Below are 18,436 nucleotides of genomic sequence, written 5' to 3' on the forward strand. Positions count from 1 at the left end.
GGGAATGCAAGATTCCCAATCAAGTTGAGTATTGGAGAACCTTGGTCCTCCTGAGCATTATGTGATGCGAAATCAATATTCTTTGCCCTCAACTTCTGGAGAAGCTCCTGACTTAATCCAGGTAGCTGCACGCGTACACGCTGAATCCTGTTACCTAACTCAGGAGAAACAGCCTCTACAATAGCTATAGTCCCATTCTCATACAAATCTACTTTCTCAACCCTTCCCTTGTCTAAATACTCTAGGAACCTAGAATATGACATCCTAGACGAAGAAACACCTTGCCCTTGTTCGTCTGCATTTGCTTTCCCACTTGCAAGCAAACCCACTCCAGCTGCAGTGTTTCCTAGTAAGAGTTTAAAGAAACCTCTCCTTCCTTCTTGTTTCTTCTCATCTAAAGAAGCCTTCACAACTGTAACTTTAGATGTCCTATCAAGGCCAAGCTTTTGGGACCTCTGTTTTGTTGTGTAGACAGATAACCCACTCCCGATAAGACAAGCCGATGAAGCAGCCATCTGCACAAACGGTTACAAGCCATGGTGTGAACAAAAACGAAAAATATCTGAATGAAAAAAGAACCAAAGATATAACTAGACCTTGAACATGCAACTTTCTGGTAACAGTATAATCAACATGAGCGACGTATATGAACAAAGGTTGGTAATTTTATGCACCAAAGACGAAATCTACTGGAATATTAAAAAAATCAAATAGGCTTGCTGAACAAAACCCAGGCAGTAGAATCATATGCAAAAGATTTCATAGAATTTTTTGTTATTACTTTCATAAGATTTCGCAGATTTGGACCAAACAAAACGGAAAGTGATTGAGATTAGAAAGATGAGCGAAGAGAGTAACGCACCTGTTCCTGTTGTGTGATTTGGCAGACGAAGAAGAGAAAGCGAGATTATTTTGGACACGAGAATGAAGAAGAAGAAGTGTCTGATTTTTTAAGAGAAGAGATGTGGTTTCCGAACTGCTTACGTGGCTTCCTCTCAGTGGCCTCATAGTTTTAATCTGGCTGTATATTTTTTTCCTTTCGACAAGTCACAAAAATTTACGTACAACAAACCAAAAAAAAAAACAAAAACAGGAGAGTTTTTAAGTAGAATAAGGGAAGCCACATTGAGCAATTGGCAACCAAGCAAAAATCAGAAGACGTATTGAATTTGGATAGTTTCTGACTTCCTGTCGACATAACCAACAAAAGTACACAAACAAAGACAGTTTACATTGGTTTCGTATACAAGTTTTTGATCCATCCACGTACTCGCATATACATCAAGTTACTCGCCTTTATCTTGAGCTTTTTGGTTTTGAGCAAAACAATTGATCCGAAACGCTACAGGACACAGAGCTTATCTTGTATTGTTTTTCCTCAATGTAGCTAGAGAGACGTTCGAGGCTGATTGAATCTTGGTGATCTCATCATCTCTCAAGTTTTTCACTACACTTCACTGAATGTGATATGGTCGATTGTTTAGCTTATATACTCAAAACAACTGAAGAGGAGTCTGCAATTTCATTCTTGTTCAGACATACTTGTTGTGTTCCCAGAGTCTGATAAAGCAGCATGGCGTCCCAAGAGAACAAGGTCAAGAAGCTTCCTCCTGGCCTCGTAAACTGGATTTGGATCTATCAAACGTCCTCTCTCATAAGCCTCTCTGAGAAACAAAGTGTGTCTTTTCCCTTTAGTTGACATATAAAACATGCCCGGGTGATCCAAGAACAAATCTCTTATGTTCAAATCAATCCCAAAACATTTTCTGAAGTGGCTGATCTTTTCTACCTCCACCATCTTCTCGACAGTCAGACTGAGGAACTCGTGAGCAAATGCAACCGCTCTTTTCTCTATTCCCATCACTCCGGATCTGTTCTTTTTCTTACCAACCATGTCCTCGTATGGCCCAACATAAGGCAGTCTCTGCCATTCCTTAACTTTAGCCTTAAAGTTCTTGCTCAGCCTCATTCCAGGTGGGTAACTATGTTTGAAACTAAACTGAATCTCGGTTCTATCAACACTGCAATCTTCCTTAGAACACTCAACCACCCTCCAATTCTCAACCGCGGCTTCAAATTTCAGTACTTTCTCTTCTTCTTGAACCAGCTCTAAGGTATGGGTATTGGGTTCATGACCATCACTAAGCCTAAAAAGACGAGGGTTCTTTGCAATCACAGAGTCCTCAAAATCATCTGGGAGGCCAAGCTCTCTCCAAACCTTGAAAACAGCACGAAGCGGGATTGACTTTGATATGGACATAGACAAGAGCCGAACCAACCGGTCAACAACGAGAGGCAAAGTAGCAGTGATAGCCAAAGCCTCTTGACGAGAAATCTCCATGGCTACATCAGTTAACCTGCAAAAGGGCTGAGCTATCACAGGATCATACAATACATGAAAGATGTGAGGGTACTTTCTCAGAAAAGAAGCAGCGCCACGGTTAAGGTGGAGCTTCTGAGAGAGCCTGGAGAGGAAATCAATGGACAAAGAGGGAGGAGGATCAGCTGTTGGATTGGCGAGAACAAGGTCTTGTATAGCAATGACCTTGAGAAGGTTCTTGTATTTGTCCATGAGTTTCTCGAAAACAGGGTCTCTTGACCTGGAAGCGACATATTGAGCAGACGTGGTTGTTGATCGGACATTGATGACGGAGGAGCCACGGAAAGGGTGAATCAGAAGTGATCTCATGAGAATGAAACTCATACTATCTATCTATCCCAAAGAGTATATGGAGCTAAATCTTGGGTTTCCACGTCCCACAGACGTTGCTGTAGTACACTCTCTGCGTAATTATGTCGAACACCTTGCGGGCATATCAGAAGATGAAAAACTTGTAAAACAACCTGGCATGTTTTGGGCTAAGGATCGAGATGAAGATAGGAGTCAATGAAATGAGCCGAATAGAGAGAAGTAGAGTTATATGGATCTTTGTATCATCATGTGCAAAACACCAGTCCACCTATATTAGTGATAAGTAAGTAAGTAAGTATTATTAGCTAAGTTGCACTACATATTATTAATATAACACAGTTGACGCTCGAATGATTTACCCAATTCCGGAATTACATTTTTTGATAGAAGGTGACAAAATAATATTAAATATATAAGTTTAAAAAAAAAAAAAAAATAGAGTAGTGTTATGGTATGGATAAGATTTATTGTTATGGATTATTTATTAAAATAAAAATAAAAATTACAACCGCATACTATTATTAAGTTTTCGCTGTATATAAAAAAGAAAATAGTATGAAGCGATTTCTATAATTAAGTGTCAAAGCATCTAATAACAACCCAACCATTGAAGTGATTATAAGTATTACTGTAAAATTTTAAAGTTGCAAAAGTAAAATTAAATTAAAATAGATAATTTACAAATCAATATTATTTTTGTATTTGCAGTTTCTAGATATATATATATATATATAAATTCCCTTTTAGAACAAAAAAGAGAGTAAAAAAATATCACCATATACAGTAGCAAAATTGTAAAAGAGATGTACCCTTTTAATTCCCATAATCAACATTGCCCAAAAATAAATTGGGGGGAAATAGAAGAAGAAAAAAAGATAATTTCTAAAATCTAATTTAACGAAAAGTAAGAGAAAAAATCCGAGTGAATACTAAACAGTGGGATACGAATACCGATTAATTGGAGAGCAAGTTATGTTACACATCTTTAAGTAATTGAATAAAAAGAAAATCCGAGAAAAAAGGAAACTCAAGTTACTCTGAATAATTAAATAATAACTAAAGAAAAAAGGATAATTACTTCTTTTTTTACAATTTATATATTAAAGAACCCTAAAAGCTCTGCCCACAAATCACACAATCAAACAAACCGACTTCTCGTCTTCTCATGCCTCTCCCTCCTAAAAAAAAACCCTAATTTTTATCTGCACTCATCATGGACAAGATTCATCAACCACCACCACCGCCGATGGCGACGAAGGTATGGAGGACCAACGTCGATAAGGAGATGGATCGTATGAAGACCTGTCTCGAGACGTTCCCACTCATCGCATTCGACACAGAGTACCCTGGCATTGTTTTCCGGACTTTCATCGATTCATCCAACGAAGAATGGTACGTAGCCTTGAAAGGTAACGTCGAGAACACGAAGCTGATCCAGTGTGGTTTCACTCTTTTCAACGCCAAGGGAGAGATCGGTGGCACTTGGGAGTTTAACTTCTCCAATTTCGGCGATCCATCCGACACACGCAACGAGGTTTCGATCGAGTTCTTGAGGAGACACGGTCTTGATTTGCAAAAGATTCGAGACCACGGTATTGATATGTACGGCTACGGATTCTTCCCCAAGCTTATCGCCATGTTTCAATCCCAGGAACACGTTGAGTTCATCACGTTTCAAGGAGCTTACGATTTCGCCTACTTCCTCTGTATCCTCAACAACGGCAAACTACCTGACACTCGCGGAGAGTTTGCATCGGAGATTGTGAAGGTCTTTGGTCAGGTTTATGACACTAAGGTCATGGCTGGATACTGCNCACAATCAAACAAACCGACTTCTCGTCTTCTCATGCCTCTCCCTCCTAAAAAAAAACCCTAATTTTTATCTGCACTCATCATGGACAAGATTCATCAACCACCACCACCGCCGATGGCGACGAAGGTATGGAGGACCAACGTCGATAAGGAGATGGATCGTATGAAGACCTGTCTCGAGACGTTCCCACTCATCGCATTCGACACAGAGTACCCTGGCATTGTTTTCCGGACTTTCATCGATTCATCCAACGAAGAATGGTACGTAGCCTTGAAAGGTAACGTCGAGAACACGAAGCTGATCCAGTGTGGTTTCACTCTTTTCAACGCCAAGGGAGAGATCGGTGGCACTTGGGAGTTTAACTTCTCCAATTTCGGCGATCCATCCGACACACGCAACGAGGTTTCGATCGAGTTCTTGAGGAGACACGGTCTTGATTTGCAAAAGATTCGAGACCACGGTATTGATATGTACGGCTACGGATTCTTCCCCAAGCTTATCGCCATGTTTCAATCCCAGGAACACGTTGAGTTCATCACGTTTCAAGGAGCTTACGATTTCGCCTACTTCCTCTGTATCCTCAACAACGGCAAACTACCTGACACTCGCGGAGAGTTTGCATCGGAGATTGTGAAGGTCTTTGGTCAGGTTTATGACACTAAGGTCATGGCTGGATACTGCGAAGGGCTCGGTGACCACCTGGGGCTAAGTAAATTGGCTCAGCTACTCGACATCACTCGTGTGGGAAGAGCACATCACGCTGGTTCCGACAGCTTAATGACTGCACTTGTCTTCACCAAGCTCAAACAAGTCTATGAAGAGTCCATGTATGCTAGAGGATTGATCTACGGTACTGGAAAGAGAATGCTCCAAACCTCCCCTGCCCCTGCCCCTGCCCCTCCTGCCCCTGCGCCGGCGTCCCTTATTCCTTTTATGTGTCACCAGAATCTAGCTTCATATCCTATGTTCCATGATGGTTATGTCTCAAACTACGATGTACCTTCGCATTGCTTCATCGATGAATGTGGTCAAACATGGTTACTCAACCAGATTGGTGTGTATGTGCCGCTTAACTATCATCCACTTTCAAGCACAGTTACATACCCGTCTCAGACAGCACCTGCAGTTGAGTACCTTGGACCGCTTCCGAATTATTACAATAAGAATGCTTGCTACGTAGTTGAGTAGATTGAGTTTTCCTGCTTTAGGATGATTAGATGCATTTGACATTTTTCTTTTTCTTTTTTGGCTTTTCGTAGTAGTAATGAAGGATTTATTTTATATATTTATCGATTGTTTACATGGCTTACTCTATCAGCTGAGTAATGCCTGTCTGCAATTCGTGATATATAAAAGACCAAACTATTTTACATATCTTTCTTCCATCTTGAATTTTCTTTCACACAAACTGCACATCTATATATATTATATATATACCACACACACACATCGTTTACCGTATGTATAGATATGGTTCCAGAACGGTGAACCCTCAATGCTTTGGAATAACTATTCTCAGAATCCCATCCCTGCTCCAATTGCAGTAATAAATTGGGTGTTAGTGCTCATAATAAAACTTGCTAAATCGTAGCTAACTAATTCATACCTAGTGACTGGTACTAAGAATTAAAATTGGAATCCGAAACCAACTTAAACTTACAGACATACGCATATAAACTCTAGGATTAAAAAGTTTTTGAGGAGAAGAATTGTAAGATCATAAGGTTGCCTTGTTAGAGAAGTATAGCTTCTTCTACTTACATAAATTCAGCGGAAACGTTATCCTTGTTCACATTGCTGGGAAGAGGCCAGGAAACTTTGAATGATCCCTGTAGTATTTCTTGCTTATGATATCCAAGGATTGAAGCTTTAGTTCCTGCATCAACTCTTTGACAGATAGATGTGCGTCTACCTGTCACAGTCAAGCTGCAGCAGAACGGTAAGTACCTAGTGAGAGTAATGGGAACAAAGTGAAAACATGTGTGAAGATGCGTATTAGTTACTTTATGTTGTCGACCTCCACTCTTATATCATTAATACTGGCCCCTGGTAGCTCTATTGCCACAACATAGCTATGTTCAGATTCAGCAACATTCGATCTCGGAGACCAAACATTACCTGCAAAACATAAAGGTCTTTATAAGTTCTCATGGTCAAGGGTATATAGATATGTTTGAAGTATGGTTGCTTGTTCTTGTACTTTTAGCAGTAGATCAAGGCTGGTGAGAAAACACCTTTGCTAGTTATGAGTTATAAATTGTAATAATTGTGTGGTTGCAAAAGCGTTTTCTAAGAATATTAACAGGATTTAGGATCAGAAAAGTAGTGTTAACTGGAGTGATATGTATCTGGTATTATGAATTTGTATATTTACCTAAATTGGCTAACTTAGGAAGATCGGGCTTAGTTTTTTCTTTTTGCTGATTTGGTGGTGATACATCAGAGACAACGAACTCCTCTTTTGCAGGCTTAGAAAACCGTGGTGCGGCGTACTCAGGTGAAGAGGGATCGAAGCCAGTTGTTTTGGTGGTAGGTGCAGCATCTTGTAGTATGGTCCTCTGCAAAAAAACATTTTGAAACAATTCTGTATTATACAAGTATATGCAGAGCTTAGAAATAATAATGTAGAAAGGAAGTGATGGTACCTCACCAGTGGAAGCCTGCCTCATAAAAAAACCCTGTGCAGAAGATCCTTGCCGAGCAAAATACAGCCTATTGTCACACCTTGTAATGACAGAGTTCTTCAAAGTGATGGCTAAGTTCTGAAACCATCACAAGTGACAAAAGAGGTTAACTATTTGAGCATGATTCATTTCGATTGCAGATAATGACTCCTTAACTAATTTATATAAATCACCAGAAAAGAAGGAACTTGGTACCTCATGGTCGTCATCAGTCGAAGAAGCCTGCCTCATAAAGAAACCCTGTTCAGAAGATGCTTGCCGGGCAAAAGAGATTTTGTTGTCACAGCTTCTGACGACAGAGTTCAAACTGCTGCTGCAGTTCTGAGGATCACAAAAGTGACATAGAAGCATGAGACGAAAAATAAAGGAAACATCGAACCAAACTAAATTGAGGCGGAACCAACTACAGAGCGTATATGATCATCTTATCTAATCAAAAGGTTTTAGGTCAAAGGAATCAGACTAAGTGTTCCAATAATTTTACTCGAGAGATTTCGAGATCAGAAAAAACCATATTACCAGTAAAACTAATCCGATTAGGCTTTCAGATTAGGTTAACGAGAGAGAGGGAGAAAAGGGAAATACCAAGGGAACGAGAGAAGCGGTGGAGGAGGCGGGATCGTAAGTGGCTGCTGGCGGGAAGTGAGCGGCGAGGGCAGCGAGCCTGCGTTGAGCGGTGGTGGTGGATTCAAGCTCCATATCTTTGATATCTTCGATCGGTGGAGAAAGAGAGAGAGAGAGAGAGAGAGATAGAGAGAAAGGACGAACGAGTGATTGCAGTGAGAGACTAGATTAGGTGAGGGATTGGCTAAAAAAAAAACAAAATGAGTGGCTTTAACTTAAGCGCGCGTGATTCGAAAAATATCTTCTCAAAGAAAACATTAATTAGATTAGAAAGATTTATTTTTCCGGAGACTTGGACAAGAATGACAACGACCCGCTTTTTTTCTCGTCAATAAAATAATAATTAATAATAATAATAATAATATAATATTTCGAGAAAAATAACTTATTATTCCTTTTTCTGAAAATAATAATTTTGTAAAAAAGGTAAACGCAAGTTGCATTGTACAGAGACACTCCGAGTCGGAGCGGTAATGCTTTCGTGAAAATTCACCAAACTCCAACAAACCCAGCGGTTGCGACTCCCTAAATCAATCTATTCAGAAAGTTTCAGCTGCTCCGATCAGATCCAACAAGCCACGATTCTTCTCTCTCTCTCTCTCTTTCTGTATGCTCTTTCTCTTCCCAATCTTGCGATATATTTTGATTTCTCCTTTTATGATTATTTCATAGTCCGCTGTTCGCGAGCTTTGAATCTGTGATTATTATTATTTTTTTAGCTCACTCCCGGATCCAGGTTCATCTGAGTAGTTCTCTTTTCGTTAATGCCTTTATTTAGTTTGAGCTCGGAATCATTGAAGATTGCTCAATCTCGTTTCGCATTTCACCCGATTTCTTGAAACTCAGATTCTCAGATTTGCTGATGCCTTGGTTTTCTAATTTCTCTGTCTGTTATTTCTTTTGGTTCTTTATCAGATTAGAAAATGTGGTTTATTTTCATTCGGTTTGAAGATGCTGTGTTTGAATCTCTTTGCATCATCGTATTAGAAGCTTGCCTTTGATTGAAATGTGGCTCTGATGTGACTGCTGGCTTTGCTTTCCACTTACTTATCAAAGTAGTTTCTCACCAAAAAAATATTTGACTGGATTGAGCTTGTGTTTTGTGATTCTAGGTGAAGAAGGTGTCAAGTGGTATCAGAGAATTGCATTGCATATTCCCTAACATCTGGAGTTCCTACCTTCCTTGTATTCAGTTAGCCAGCTGGGCTATGGGAGAAAGAAGTTGAACATTGTACCATTTTGAACATATGAGTATAGGATCAAAGGAGATTAAATCTCTCCGAATTGCGAGGCAGGGTGTCCATCACAGGTCCCTATTTGAGTACTAGATCAGCATGCTCTGTTAAGAGTGATCTGTGAATGGTTGCCAATAAGGTTAGCTGGTGGTGAGTTCAGATTATTGATGGACCAAAGAGTGCAGCTCCGTGGTGGTACAATGGAACCTATATCCAGTCAGGGAGATGTAGACAGAGAACAGGTTTTAGAGCCCTTTGATATTGAAAATGTCTCTGGGAAGGAGATAAAAGCCTCCAGAAGTTTTGATGTTGGTTACAGTCCCAGTGATAACCTCGAACCATTGCCAAAAGTGTCAAAAGAGGGTGGTATCTCTCCTGCTGATGTGCTTAAAACACTCTTCTTTATACTTGTATGGTACACCTTCAGCACATTTTTGACTCTGTAAGTATGTCTTTACGACTATCCCTTTTCTTTTTCTTTTTCTAGTCCCTTACGGCTTGCATATAATTTGCTTGCTTATTTCCTAGGTACAACAAAACTCTCTTAGGAGATGATTTAGGGAAGTTTCCAGCTCCCCTGTTAATGAATACCATTCACTTTTCCATTCAAGCTGTTTTATCAAAGATGATAACATGGTATTGGTCGGGGAGATTTCATCCTGATGTTACCATATCATGGAGAGACTATTTCGTTAGAGGTAAACTAACAAAACCATGTCGTCAACTCTTTTTTATTTATTTTTAAACCCATTTTGTGCTAAGGAGCATTCCCTTAGCTATGTATTTCCATGGTATTCTCACTACATACTATAGTACTGACTACTGCGAACTTTCTGCAAAGTATGCAATGCCATTATCATCTAGAGTATTTAATGAATATGAGAGATTGGAAAGTTCTGAGGATTTAGTTTTTTGTTTTTTTGTTTCAGTATTTCGAAAGTTTGAATATATTAAATTTCTATGAACTGATGACCAACATGGACTGTCCTTTCACAGTTGTACCAACTGCATTTGGAACTGCTATGGATATAAACCTAAGTAATGAGTCACTTGTCTTCATATCGGTTACGTTTGCAACTATGGTTAGTTATCTTATTTTCTGTGGTAGGTCTATGCAACTTCTTAGGAATTTGCGGGTGAGACAAGATGAGACTTGTCTAATGATATTCACGTTCTTCTTTTTGCAGTGCAAATCTGCAGCCCCGATATATCTTCTTCTGTTTGCTTTTGCCTTCAGGTGCTATATGCATAACGATTTTTGTTAATATATCTTGATTTGTACGTTAAAACCATTTTCAATTACCACACTGATTTGATGCTGTACTTTCATTATGGAGTATTTCTATCATTTTTATTTGATGTGTTATTCTGACACTATATTTCTCTTCTAAGGCTGGAGTCTCCAAGCCTGAAACTTTTTGGCATTATTTCAGTGATCTCAGCAGGAATATTGTTAACAGGTATGTTTTAATCCGTCATTTATAATACTTTGTATGTATTCCTTTGTTCAACCTTTACCAGTTCTTCTACATGTTTACTCAACATCTATCTAGATGTTTTTTCTTTCTTTCTAGCCAAAGACATTAAATTAAATTCTCACCATCAAGTATATTAATTTGCATCCAGTTGCAAAGGAGACAGAATTTGAGTTTTGGGGTTTCGTTTTTGTCATGCTTGCTGCTGTCATGTCTGGTTTCCGCTGGTGTATGACGCAAGTTCTTTTGCAGGTATATTATTTTACTCATTTTTTAATTCCTTTTAAACCGTACATTGGACTTATAGATTAACCCATTGCCTTTACTTTCTGTGGTTTTTGTCTTCCAATGTTTTGGTTCATCCTGATGGCAACATGATGTCTAGAAAGAAAGCTTTGGTGGGTTATGCTCTTGGTGTTTTTAATCTAAAATTTTTGTTCTTAATATCTTAAAAGTCACAGGACCTATGAATAAATATAAACGTTTTTGCTTTGTTTATCTAGGCCTAAAAAATCCATTCATATTGATGAGCTACATGGCACCAGTGATGGCTATAGTGACTGGTCTTCTCTCTCTCCTTCTGGATCCTTGGAGTGAATTTAGAGACAACAAATACTTTGATAGTGGAGAACATTTTGCTCGAACTTGTTTTTTAATGCTTTTTGGCGGAGCACTGGCCTTTTGTATGGTGAGCATTTACTAAACAATTTACAATTCTTATTGTAAGAGTGAACTTGTCTTGATAAGTAGAGTTTGAGTCATCTTTTGAAGCTTGAATTTTGTATCTGATCCTTCTTCCATGCTCACTATTTAATATTTTGTTTCAGGTTTTGACAGAGTATGTTCTTGTTTCCGTGACTAGTGCTGTAACCGTCACAATTGCGGGCGTTGTTAAAGAGGCTGTCACCATAGTGGTATGTCCTACATTCTTAACCTTTTTGGATTACGTTTATTAGTAAGTTCAGATATTATAATAAACTCCAGCCTTCTTCTTAGTTTGCCAATTAGAAACGGATAGTATAACTAGTTAGGCTTAGATTGTAAGTTCTGATTTCCTTCTATTTGCAAGAAAGTTGTCCTAACTACATTTGCTTGAAACGTTGCGGTGATATCTAGATAAGGGGACTCATATCTTAAGTTGGTGAGACTACATTGGTCATATGGCATACAAATAGACAGACCTGCCTAGAGTCCACTTCATAAGGATGGATTATGAGTCGATGAAATAGAACTAATGTCTTTAAAATTGGCTTCTCGTTCCCTATAATACACCTTTGACTACATGTCCCCCCGCATCAAGAGGAATTTTATATCAGTGTTGTTGTTAAATATTTGATGAATGCTGGATCAAAAATTGGGGATGTAAAAAATTCATTGTTGTTCTTATACAGGTTGCGGTGTTTTACTTCCATGACGATTTTACATGGCTAAAAGGTGTTGGTCTGGTGATCATCATGGTTGGTGTCAGTTTGTTTAACTGGTACAAGTAAGTAACTTTTCTTCTCCTTCTCCTTAATCTTTGTCGCATGGAGTATTGGGACTTCGAATAAGTCCTAATGCTTTTGATGTCTTCCCAGATACGATAAACTACAAAAGGGTCACAAAACAGAGGGTGAAAAGCAGTTGCAAGCTCCAAGTCAAACTGGAAAATATGTGATACTTGATGAGATGGATGATCAAGATAATAGTCCCTAACAATTTTTGTTACACACATTTCATTGGTAAACCCTGACATCGTTAAAGTGGAAGTGCGTGTGGACCTTCCCTGAGCAAATACTTACTTTAAAGGCAATTGAATTGGAAATGTGATGTTTCCCTGTCCTGCCTTGAGGAAAACAAAAGAACATAGCTTATATCAAGAGTTGGAATGAATTTTGTTCTCTTTCTTTTGTATTTGGTCCGTATAGAAAGAAGTGTAATCGAGCATATTTGGTTTAAGTTTACCAATCTTTTGTACCCATTTTATTAATTCTCTGTAATGATGTTTTCATGAAACTGAATGAGAGACTCTTATTATCAGTCTATAAATGCGCAATCCAAACTGAAAAAATCTGGTCTCGGAATGATTCTCTGGAACTAAGTAATGGAACGATCAGATTACATATAAGCTTATTTGTATAAAACTGAGACTAACACTACACCTCAGACAGAACAAATATGAATCCCAAAGAATAATTTAATGAGAGCAGCAAAATTCAGATGTGGCATCCACAACAAAGGTAGAAGAAGCAGAGCGTCGAAACGAGAACGAAAGCTTCAACAACATACATGACCTTGTAAACTACTCCGTCCACTATCTCTGTCAGCAATATAATCTCTACTCGCTTCCACTTCCCCGACGACGGCGTTGAAGACGTAGAAAACAGATTCCTTAATCGCCGCCATGTCTGAGTTTCTTTAGACGTGACTTGCTCCTCCTCTTGTTGCTGCTTCTTCTTCTTCAGCGACGACCATTTCTTCATCACTCCCATTGTAAATCTCTCTCTGTCTTTCTCTCTACAACTAACTACAGAGTCAAGTCACGCGGTGCATTTTATACTGTGGAGAAGAGACGGTGGTAGCTTTAATAGGTATGAGAAGAAGAGGGCATTACTGTCAAATGCGACTAAGGAAAGAATAAGATACCCTTACCCTTTTTTTTCTTCAGAAAAAGGGAAAAAAAAAAATAGCTGGCGGAAAGGTAGTGGAACCGTGGAAGTGAAGCAGGGGTATTTTGGGNTGGGTATCTAATAATATTTATCTTTGACATGAAAGAACGGTTCAGCAGTTTTGCTTTTTATACAGAGGGATCCACCAAGACAATAATGCTAACGGTCGTTTCCATCGCATTGCTTACAAATGTCACACTTTTCTATGAAGAATATCTTATTTTAAATATAAAACGAACATATATTTATTCATGCAATGATGCATAGTGTCGTATAATAAATTTGTATGCAAAACAGCTTGTCAAGTTTTGTTCCGCGATAATGAAATGGAACCTAGCTAGTTGTCAAGTTTTAACAAGACCGAACAGTTCACATGAAAACTGCGAAGTGTGAACTAATTTGTATCTCAAACGACTGTTTTTATTTTAAGTGAAGTCTAGATTAATTTGACTTTAGAATCAATTTTGGACTTCATAAACGATTGTTGTTCCTAGAAAAACACAAGACCGAACGAAAGCGTTTCTTTACGTTGACGCAGCTTGTGACGTTTTGAATTCTCTTGTAAAAAGTTTGGTTATAGAGGAAATTTTTTATAGATTAAAGAAATCAACTTATATAGTTTTTGTAACTTTTATTTCCTCAACACATGTTACGATCATGAGTTCTTATATCGCAAACTCATGCCTTTTGACTGGATTTTATTTTAAGATGCAAATGTAATATTAATCAATACTTAATATTTATTTAGCTACGGGGATCGTATATTGTTACTTAAAAAAAAAAAAAATCAATCAATTTCGCGTCGTGCACAACAATAGGTTGAAGTAGTCAAGGTAGCTGGAAAAACCAATTTGACCGTTAAAAAGTAGATTTGTCCAGATATTTGGATTTGGTTAAGCCGAGGATTAAGACTTCTGTTTTTTGTTTTATAGTGCTAGCTAGGGATTATTATGACTTAAGAAGAGTTTGGTGTTACCAATCATTTTTTCTTCTGAAAACTATGTTCAAAAATCCTGATTAATTGCAGTATAGTATTTATCTTAAGATGGAAACTGTAGAAATGTAAATGTACAAAAACAACCTTCAACTGTATGCCAGTGTGGAACTGTTCATGAACATGTTGATAAATGATAAGGAATGATATATTATTATATGCTATGAAGTGAAACAGATGTCATACTATATCTTTATGATTGAAGTTGTCATATATGTATATATTCTTTTTTTGTCAAAGTATACGGGAGTTTAGAATTAGCGAGTTTCACCTTCACAAAACCTATTTTAAAACCTATTAACAAAAGGGTCTATACTTTTTACATTACATACAGGAAGGGGAGAACTTTAAATATCTCGTAAGTTTCAAAATGTTTGCTAATAGTTTGAAAACACGAAGGCCCATTAGCTCAGTTGGTTAGAGCGTCGTGCTAATAACGCGAAGGTCGCAGGTTCGACACCTGTATGGGCCAATTATTCTTTATAATTTTTTCTCCTCTGCTTATCTTAAACAAATACTTTTTTTTTCCTTTTTTGTAAAACCCATTAGTCGGCCCAACTAAGAGTGGGTCCAATTGGTAGAACATCCCAAAATTACAAAACTAGCACAAGCACCCCGTTGTTTACAGTTCCGTGTCACAATAATGTCACGTTGTTATAAATCAAAAACGTAAAACAACATGTAGTGTAGCCAGATACTCTATAGCCGTTGCGTGGCCGTCTTCTTTCTTGCTCCGCTTGGACTCAACGGAGAAGCAATTCTCCAGACATTCCCGGGAAAGAGAAAGGTCATTAAAAATCACACACACTACTAATTAGTTCAAAAAGGGGGATTCAAAAACCTCGTCCTGGGTTTTGCTTTCGTACCCTAAATTGCAAAAAAGCCCACAGCTCAAAAGCCGCTGAAAGTTAAAAAAAAAATCAATTCTTTTTCTGTGTGTAAAGGAAGATTCAAATCGACGAGACATCATCAATTCCTTAATTCGTTTCTTCCTGGTAGAGCAATCGCATTACCCAAAACCCCACTCCACGAATCTTATCCTCGTCTCCTATTCCCGCTTCCCCTCTTGCACACATATATAACCACAAAAAGGGGGCGAAGAAGAAGATGGGTATTAAGATAATCTTCCTAGAGGAATCTGTGCTATGGCGAGTACTAGTGGTGGTAGAGGTGGTGAAGATGGTCGGCCGCCTCAAATGCAGCCGGTTCGGTCTCTTTCTCGGAGGATGACTCGAGCTGGGACCATGATGATTGATCATCCTAACGAAGATGAAAGTGCTATTGACAGCGAGCTTGTTCCTTCTTCTCTTGCTTCCATTGCTCCCATTCTTCGTGTTGCTAATGATGTTGAAGAAGATAACCCTAGGGTTGCTTACCTCTGTATGTTTTGATCTCTCAGCTTTTTTTTATCTCTCACTCTGTTGGAACTTAATCAGTTTACAGTGTTACTTGACTACTACAGAGGCAGTGTGTGTATCAGATTTGTGATATGTTCTGTTATTCATATAACTAGATCTTGATTGCATTCGGGAAGTATTGTGGTTGTGAATGTGAATATCAAGATTCTTACTTTACTTTATTTTCTGTCATTAGGTCGCTTCCACGCATTTGAGAAGGCTCATAGAATGGATCCAACATCAAGTGGACGAGGCGTCCGTCAATTTAAGACCTATCTATTGCACAAATTAGAGAAGGTAATATAGATTACATGATTGATATGCTTTTCTCTTAGATAAAAAAATGCTTGTTTCAGTTGTGTGTCTAAAGCCTAAACAAAATGTGAACTCAATAACAATTTTCTTGACAATCTTACATTTGGATGTATCCTGAGATAGTAGTTCTTGACTTTTGTTTTCCTTTTTTAGGAGGAAGAGACTACAGAACCTATGTTGGCGAAGAGTGACCCGAGAGAAATTCAGATGTACTATCAGAAGTTTTATGAGAATAATATACAAGATGGAGAAGGGAAAAAGACACCGTGAGATCTCTTCTTAATATTTTCTACTCGTTACATGAGAAAGAGTTAAATGATGTCTCGTAACGCTTTTGCTTCTGTCGGTTTTGTCATTATAGGGAGGAGATGGCCAAGCTTTACCAGATAGCGACCGTCTTGTATGATGTTTTAAAGACAGTGGTTCCTCAAGCAAGAATAGATGAACAGGTCAATTAGTGCTCCATTACAATCCTTGATAATATATTACCATGAAGACTGTAATTGTGTTACTTGACATTTTGCTGTTGTTGGAATGTAGACCCGTAGGTATGCTGAAGAAGTTGAAAGAAAGAAGGAACAATATGAGCACTACAACATTCTTCCGCTTTATGCTGTAGGGGCTAAAACCGCAGTGATGGAACTTCCTGAGGTTGCGTGTGCAAATTTTGCTTACTTAACTTGTTCATCATTTTGAACTCTCACTGATGTTTTTTCTCATTAAAATTTAGATTAAGGCCGCAATTCTGGCTGTCTGTAATGTGGACAATCTTCCTCGGCCAAGATTTCATTCAGGCTCGACCAACCTGGATGAAGTGGATAGAGAAAGTGGCAGATCTTTTAATGATATTCTCGAGTGGCTTGCTTTGGTTTTTGGTTTTCAGGTAACTTTCAAGTTTCATTCTTTGCTATTTTTGTCTTTCGGTTTGTATTCCATGACATGTCTCATGATTAGTTTTCCTATCTTCATGGTGAAAGCGAGGAAATGTAGCTAATCAGAGGGAGCATCTCATACTGCTACTTGCCAACATTGATGTGAGAAAGAGGGATCTCGAGAATTATGTCGAGGTAACTGTCAGAACTCTGTGGGAGACCATTAAACTTCCTTTTCTGAAAGAGATTGCATACAATTTACTAACTTAAAGGAAAATCTAGTTGAAGCCTAGCACCGTGAGGAAGTTGATGGAAAAGTATTTCAAGAATTATAGGTCGTGGTGCAAGTATTTGCGGTGTGAATCTTATCTGAGGTATTGTAAATGATCGTCACTTTCATTCATCGAATTACTAGCGTTTCTGGGATTTCAATCATTATTTCCCCTTACATCTCTCCTACTCTAAAATTTATGGTCACTGGTGGATGGTTTTCTTATTTGCAGGTTCCCTCCAGGTTGCAATGAGCAACAATTGAGCCTTCTATACATTGGCTTGTATCTTCTCATATGGGGTGAAGCATCAAATGTTCGCTTCATGCCTGAATGCCTTTGCTACATTTTCCACAACGTAGGTTCTCTAAGTTCACTGTTCTTCTTTCATGTATGTTTATATGATGCTTCTACAAGTCAAGCTTAAAAAGCAAATCAGTGAGTCGTAAGTTGAGGAAGACAACTGGAGAAGTTGAATTGCAGACCTTACCAGTGATTTGATTAGAATAGGTTGAAGGAACCAAGAATAATAAATTTATCTAGATGACAAGCAAATTAGCAACGCACACAGCTTTTAAAATGCGTATTTACATTGCCTAACTATTTTACATTATTTTAGTTGGTAATGATCTGATATTCAAAAATGATGTGGAGTCTTGCATATCTTTAATGTCTACCTGAGATTTACTAAATGAAAAGTCCTTTAGTGTATTCTCATACTATTCTCTTGGAATATGTTATGGCCAATATGTCGAAATGTTTCTAAGAATCTCTGGTACAGTAGGCATACATTTAAGTAACTATCTTGTTTTCTTAAATCTTCTTGTGTAGATGGCCAATGAAGTCCATGGAATTCTATTTGGCAATGTGTACCCGGTAACTGGGGACACATATGAGGCAGGTGCACCAGACGAAGAAGCATTCTTAAGGAATGTTATAACACCAATCTACCAGGTCTTACGTAAGGTACGTAACTTTCCGAACCAGTACCGTATTTTTTCCTTGCATATTGCTTCAATCTACTAAGAAAAGCAGCTTCTTTTGTGAGAAAAGGAAGTCAGGAGAAACAAAATGGGAAAGGCAAGCCACTCAAAATGGAGAAACTACGATGATCTGAATGAGTACTTTTGGTGAGTCAGCTTAGCTTGATCTGTTATGTATATATATTAGACAAGTGTGGCTATGTGAGCACATTCATTTTAAATTTTCAGGGATAAGAGGTGTTTTAGGCTGAAATGGCCAATGAACTTTAAGGCAGATTTTTTCATCCACACTGATGAGATCTCACCACTTCCGAATCAGGTGTTAATTTTGTGTGTTTATTACTACTTTATGCAGTATGGTTTTAATCTTTATCTTTAATAGGGACATTTTCATTACCTTGGAAACATTTGATAGATTGAATAGCCTATTGTATA

General features: G+C 38.2%; 7 protein-coding genes and 1 non-coding gene across 10 annotated transcripts in view; 4 read left to right on the forward strand and 4 right to left on the reverse strand.

Moving 5' to 3' along the window:
* Positions 1-971, reverse strand: part of LOC104764295 (ATP-dependent zinc metalloprotease FTSH 8, chloroplastic-like) — a gene marked incomplete at its 3' end in the record, with an annotated part of 2,786 nt that extends 1,815 nt beyond the window's left edge. The window contains 2 exon segments of one of the 2 annotated variants that reach the window (XM_019243317.1): positions 368-515; positions 863-971. In XM_019243317.1, coding sequence (XP_019098862.1) covers positions 368-515 — 148 coding nt within the window. 2 annotated transcript variants of the gene reach the window in all.
* LOC104764305 (protein ROOT PRIMORDIUM DEFECTIVE 1-like) lies at positions 1,150-3,120 on the reverse strand. Its single transcript, XM_010487809.2, has one exon. It carries the CDS (start codon positions 2,702-2,704, stop codon positions 1,523-1,525), a length of 1,182 nt encoding a protein of 393 aa, XP_010486111.1. The 5' UTR covers positions 2,705-3,120; the 3' UTR covers positions 1,150-1,522.
* Positions 3,809-5,907, forward strand: LOC104764312 (probable CCR4-associated factor 1 homolog 1). 2 transcript variants are annotated; one of them, XM_010487838.2, is made up of 2 exons: positions 3,809-4,487; positions 5,169-5,907. In XM_010487838.2, exons 1-2 carry the CDS (start codon positions 3,906-3,908, stop codon positions 5,691-5,693), a joined length of 1,107 nt encoding a protein of 368 aa, XP_010486140.1. In that variant the 5' UTR covers positions 3,809-3,905; the 3' UTR covers positions 5,694-5,907. The 2 variants fall into 2 exon arrangements, with proteins under 2 accessions (XP_010486140.1, XP_010486123.1); XM_010487821.2 differs by lacking the exon at positions 3,809-4,487 and having other exon boundaries at positions 4,516-5,907.
* LOC104764330 lies at positions 5,765-8,003 on the reverse strand. The gene is made up of 7 exons (XM_010487849.2): positions 7,775-8,003; positions 7,385-7,510; positions 7,151-7,267; positions 6,880-7,063; positions 6,509-6,623; positions 6,267-6,431; positions 5,765-6,034 (listed from the first exon to the last, which is right to left on the reverse strand). Exons 1-7 carry the CDS (start codon positions 7,886-7,888, stop codon positions 5,998-6,000), a joined length of 858 nt encoding a protein of 285 aa, XP_010486151.1. The 5' UTR covers positions 7,889-8,003; the 3' UTR covers positions 5,765-5,997.
* LOC104764343 (probable sugar phosphate/phosphate translocator At1g06470) lies at positions 8,239-12,483 on the forward strand. Its single transcript, XM_010487860.2, has 12 exons — positions 8,239-8,420; positions 8,926-9,490; positions 9,577-9,746; positions 10,045-10,130; positions 10,236-10,285; positions 10,441-10,508; positions 10,675-10,775; positions 10,909-10,921; positions 11,027-11,211; positions 11,351-11,437; positions 11,915-12,009; positions 12,101-12,483. The coding sequence occupies exons 2-12, from the start codon at positions 9,216-9,218 to the stop codon at positions 12,216-12,218; spliced, it is 1,248 nt and encodes a 415-aa protein (XP_010486162.1). The 5' UTR covers positions 8,239-8,420; positions 8,926-9,215; the 3' UTR covers positions 12,219-12,483.
* LOC104764351 lies at positions 12,601-13,083 on the reverse strand. Its single transcript, XM_010487872.2, has one exon. It carries the CDS (start codon positions 12,992-12,994, stop codon positions 12,719-12,721), a length of 276 nt encoding a protein of 91 aa, XP_010486174.1. The 5' UTR covers positions 12,995-13,083; the 3' UTR covers positions 12,601-12,718.
* TRNAI-AAU lies at positions 14,564-14,637 on the forward strand. The gene has a single exon. It is a non-coding gene; the product is annotated as a tRNA-Ile (tRNA).
* LOC104764361 (callose synthase 7) overlaps positions 15,311-18,436 on the forward strand; it is a 12,620-nt gene continuing 9,494 nt past the window's right edge. Inside the window, exons 1-12 of the mRNA XM_010487882.2 lie at positions 15,311-15,545; positions 15,759-15,859; positions 16,031-16,143; positions 16,239-16,326; positions 16,418-16,528; positions 16,608-16,760; positions 16,855-16,944; positions 17,032-17,123; positions 17,253-17,376; positions 17,850-17,984; positions 18,072-18,148; positions 18,230-18,320. Of these exons, the coding sequence (XP_010486184.1) occupies positions 15,311-15,545; positions 15,759-15,859; positions 16,031-16,143; positions 16,239-16,326; positions 16,418-16,528; positions 16,608-16,760; positions 16,855-16,944; positions 17,032-17,123; positions 17,253-17,376; positions 17,850-17,984; positions 18,072-18,148; positions 18,230-18,320 (1,410 nt within the window). The remainder of the gene's footprint in view (positions 15,546-15,758; positions 15,860-16,030; positions 16,144-16,238; positions 16,327-16,417; positions 16,529-16,607; positions 16,761-16,854; positions 16,945-17,031; positions 17,124-17,252; positions 17,377-17,849; positions 17,985-18,071; positions 18,149-18,229; positions 18,321-18,436) is intronic.

The sequence above is a fragment of the Camelina sativa genome, chromosome 3, assembly GCF_000633955.1.
Source record: "Camelina sativa cultivar DH55 chromosome 3, Cs, whole genome shotgun sequence".
In the NCBI taxonomy this organism is placed as follows: Eukaryota; Viridiplantae; Streptophyta; class Magnoliopsida; order Brassicales; family Brassicaceae; genus Camelina; species Camelina sativa.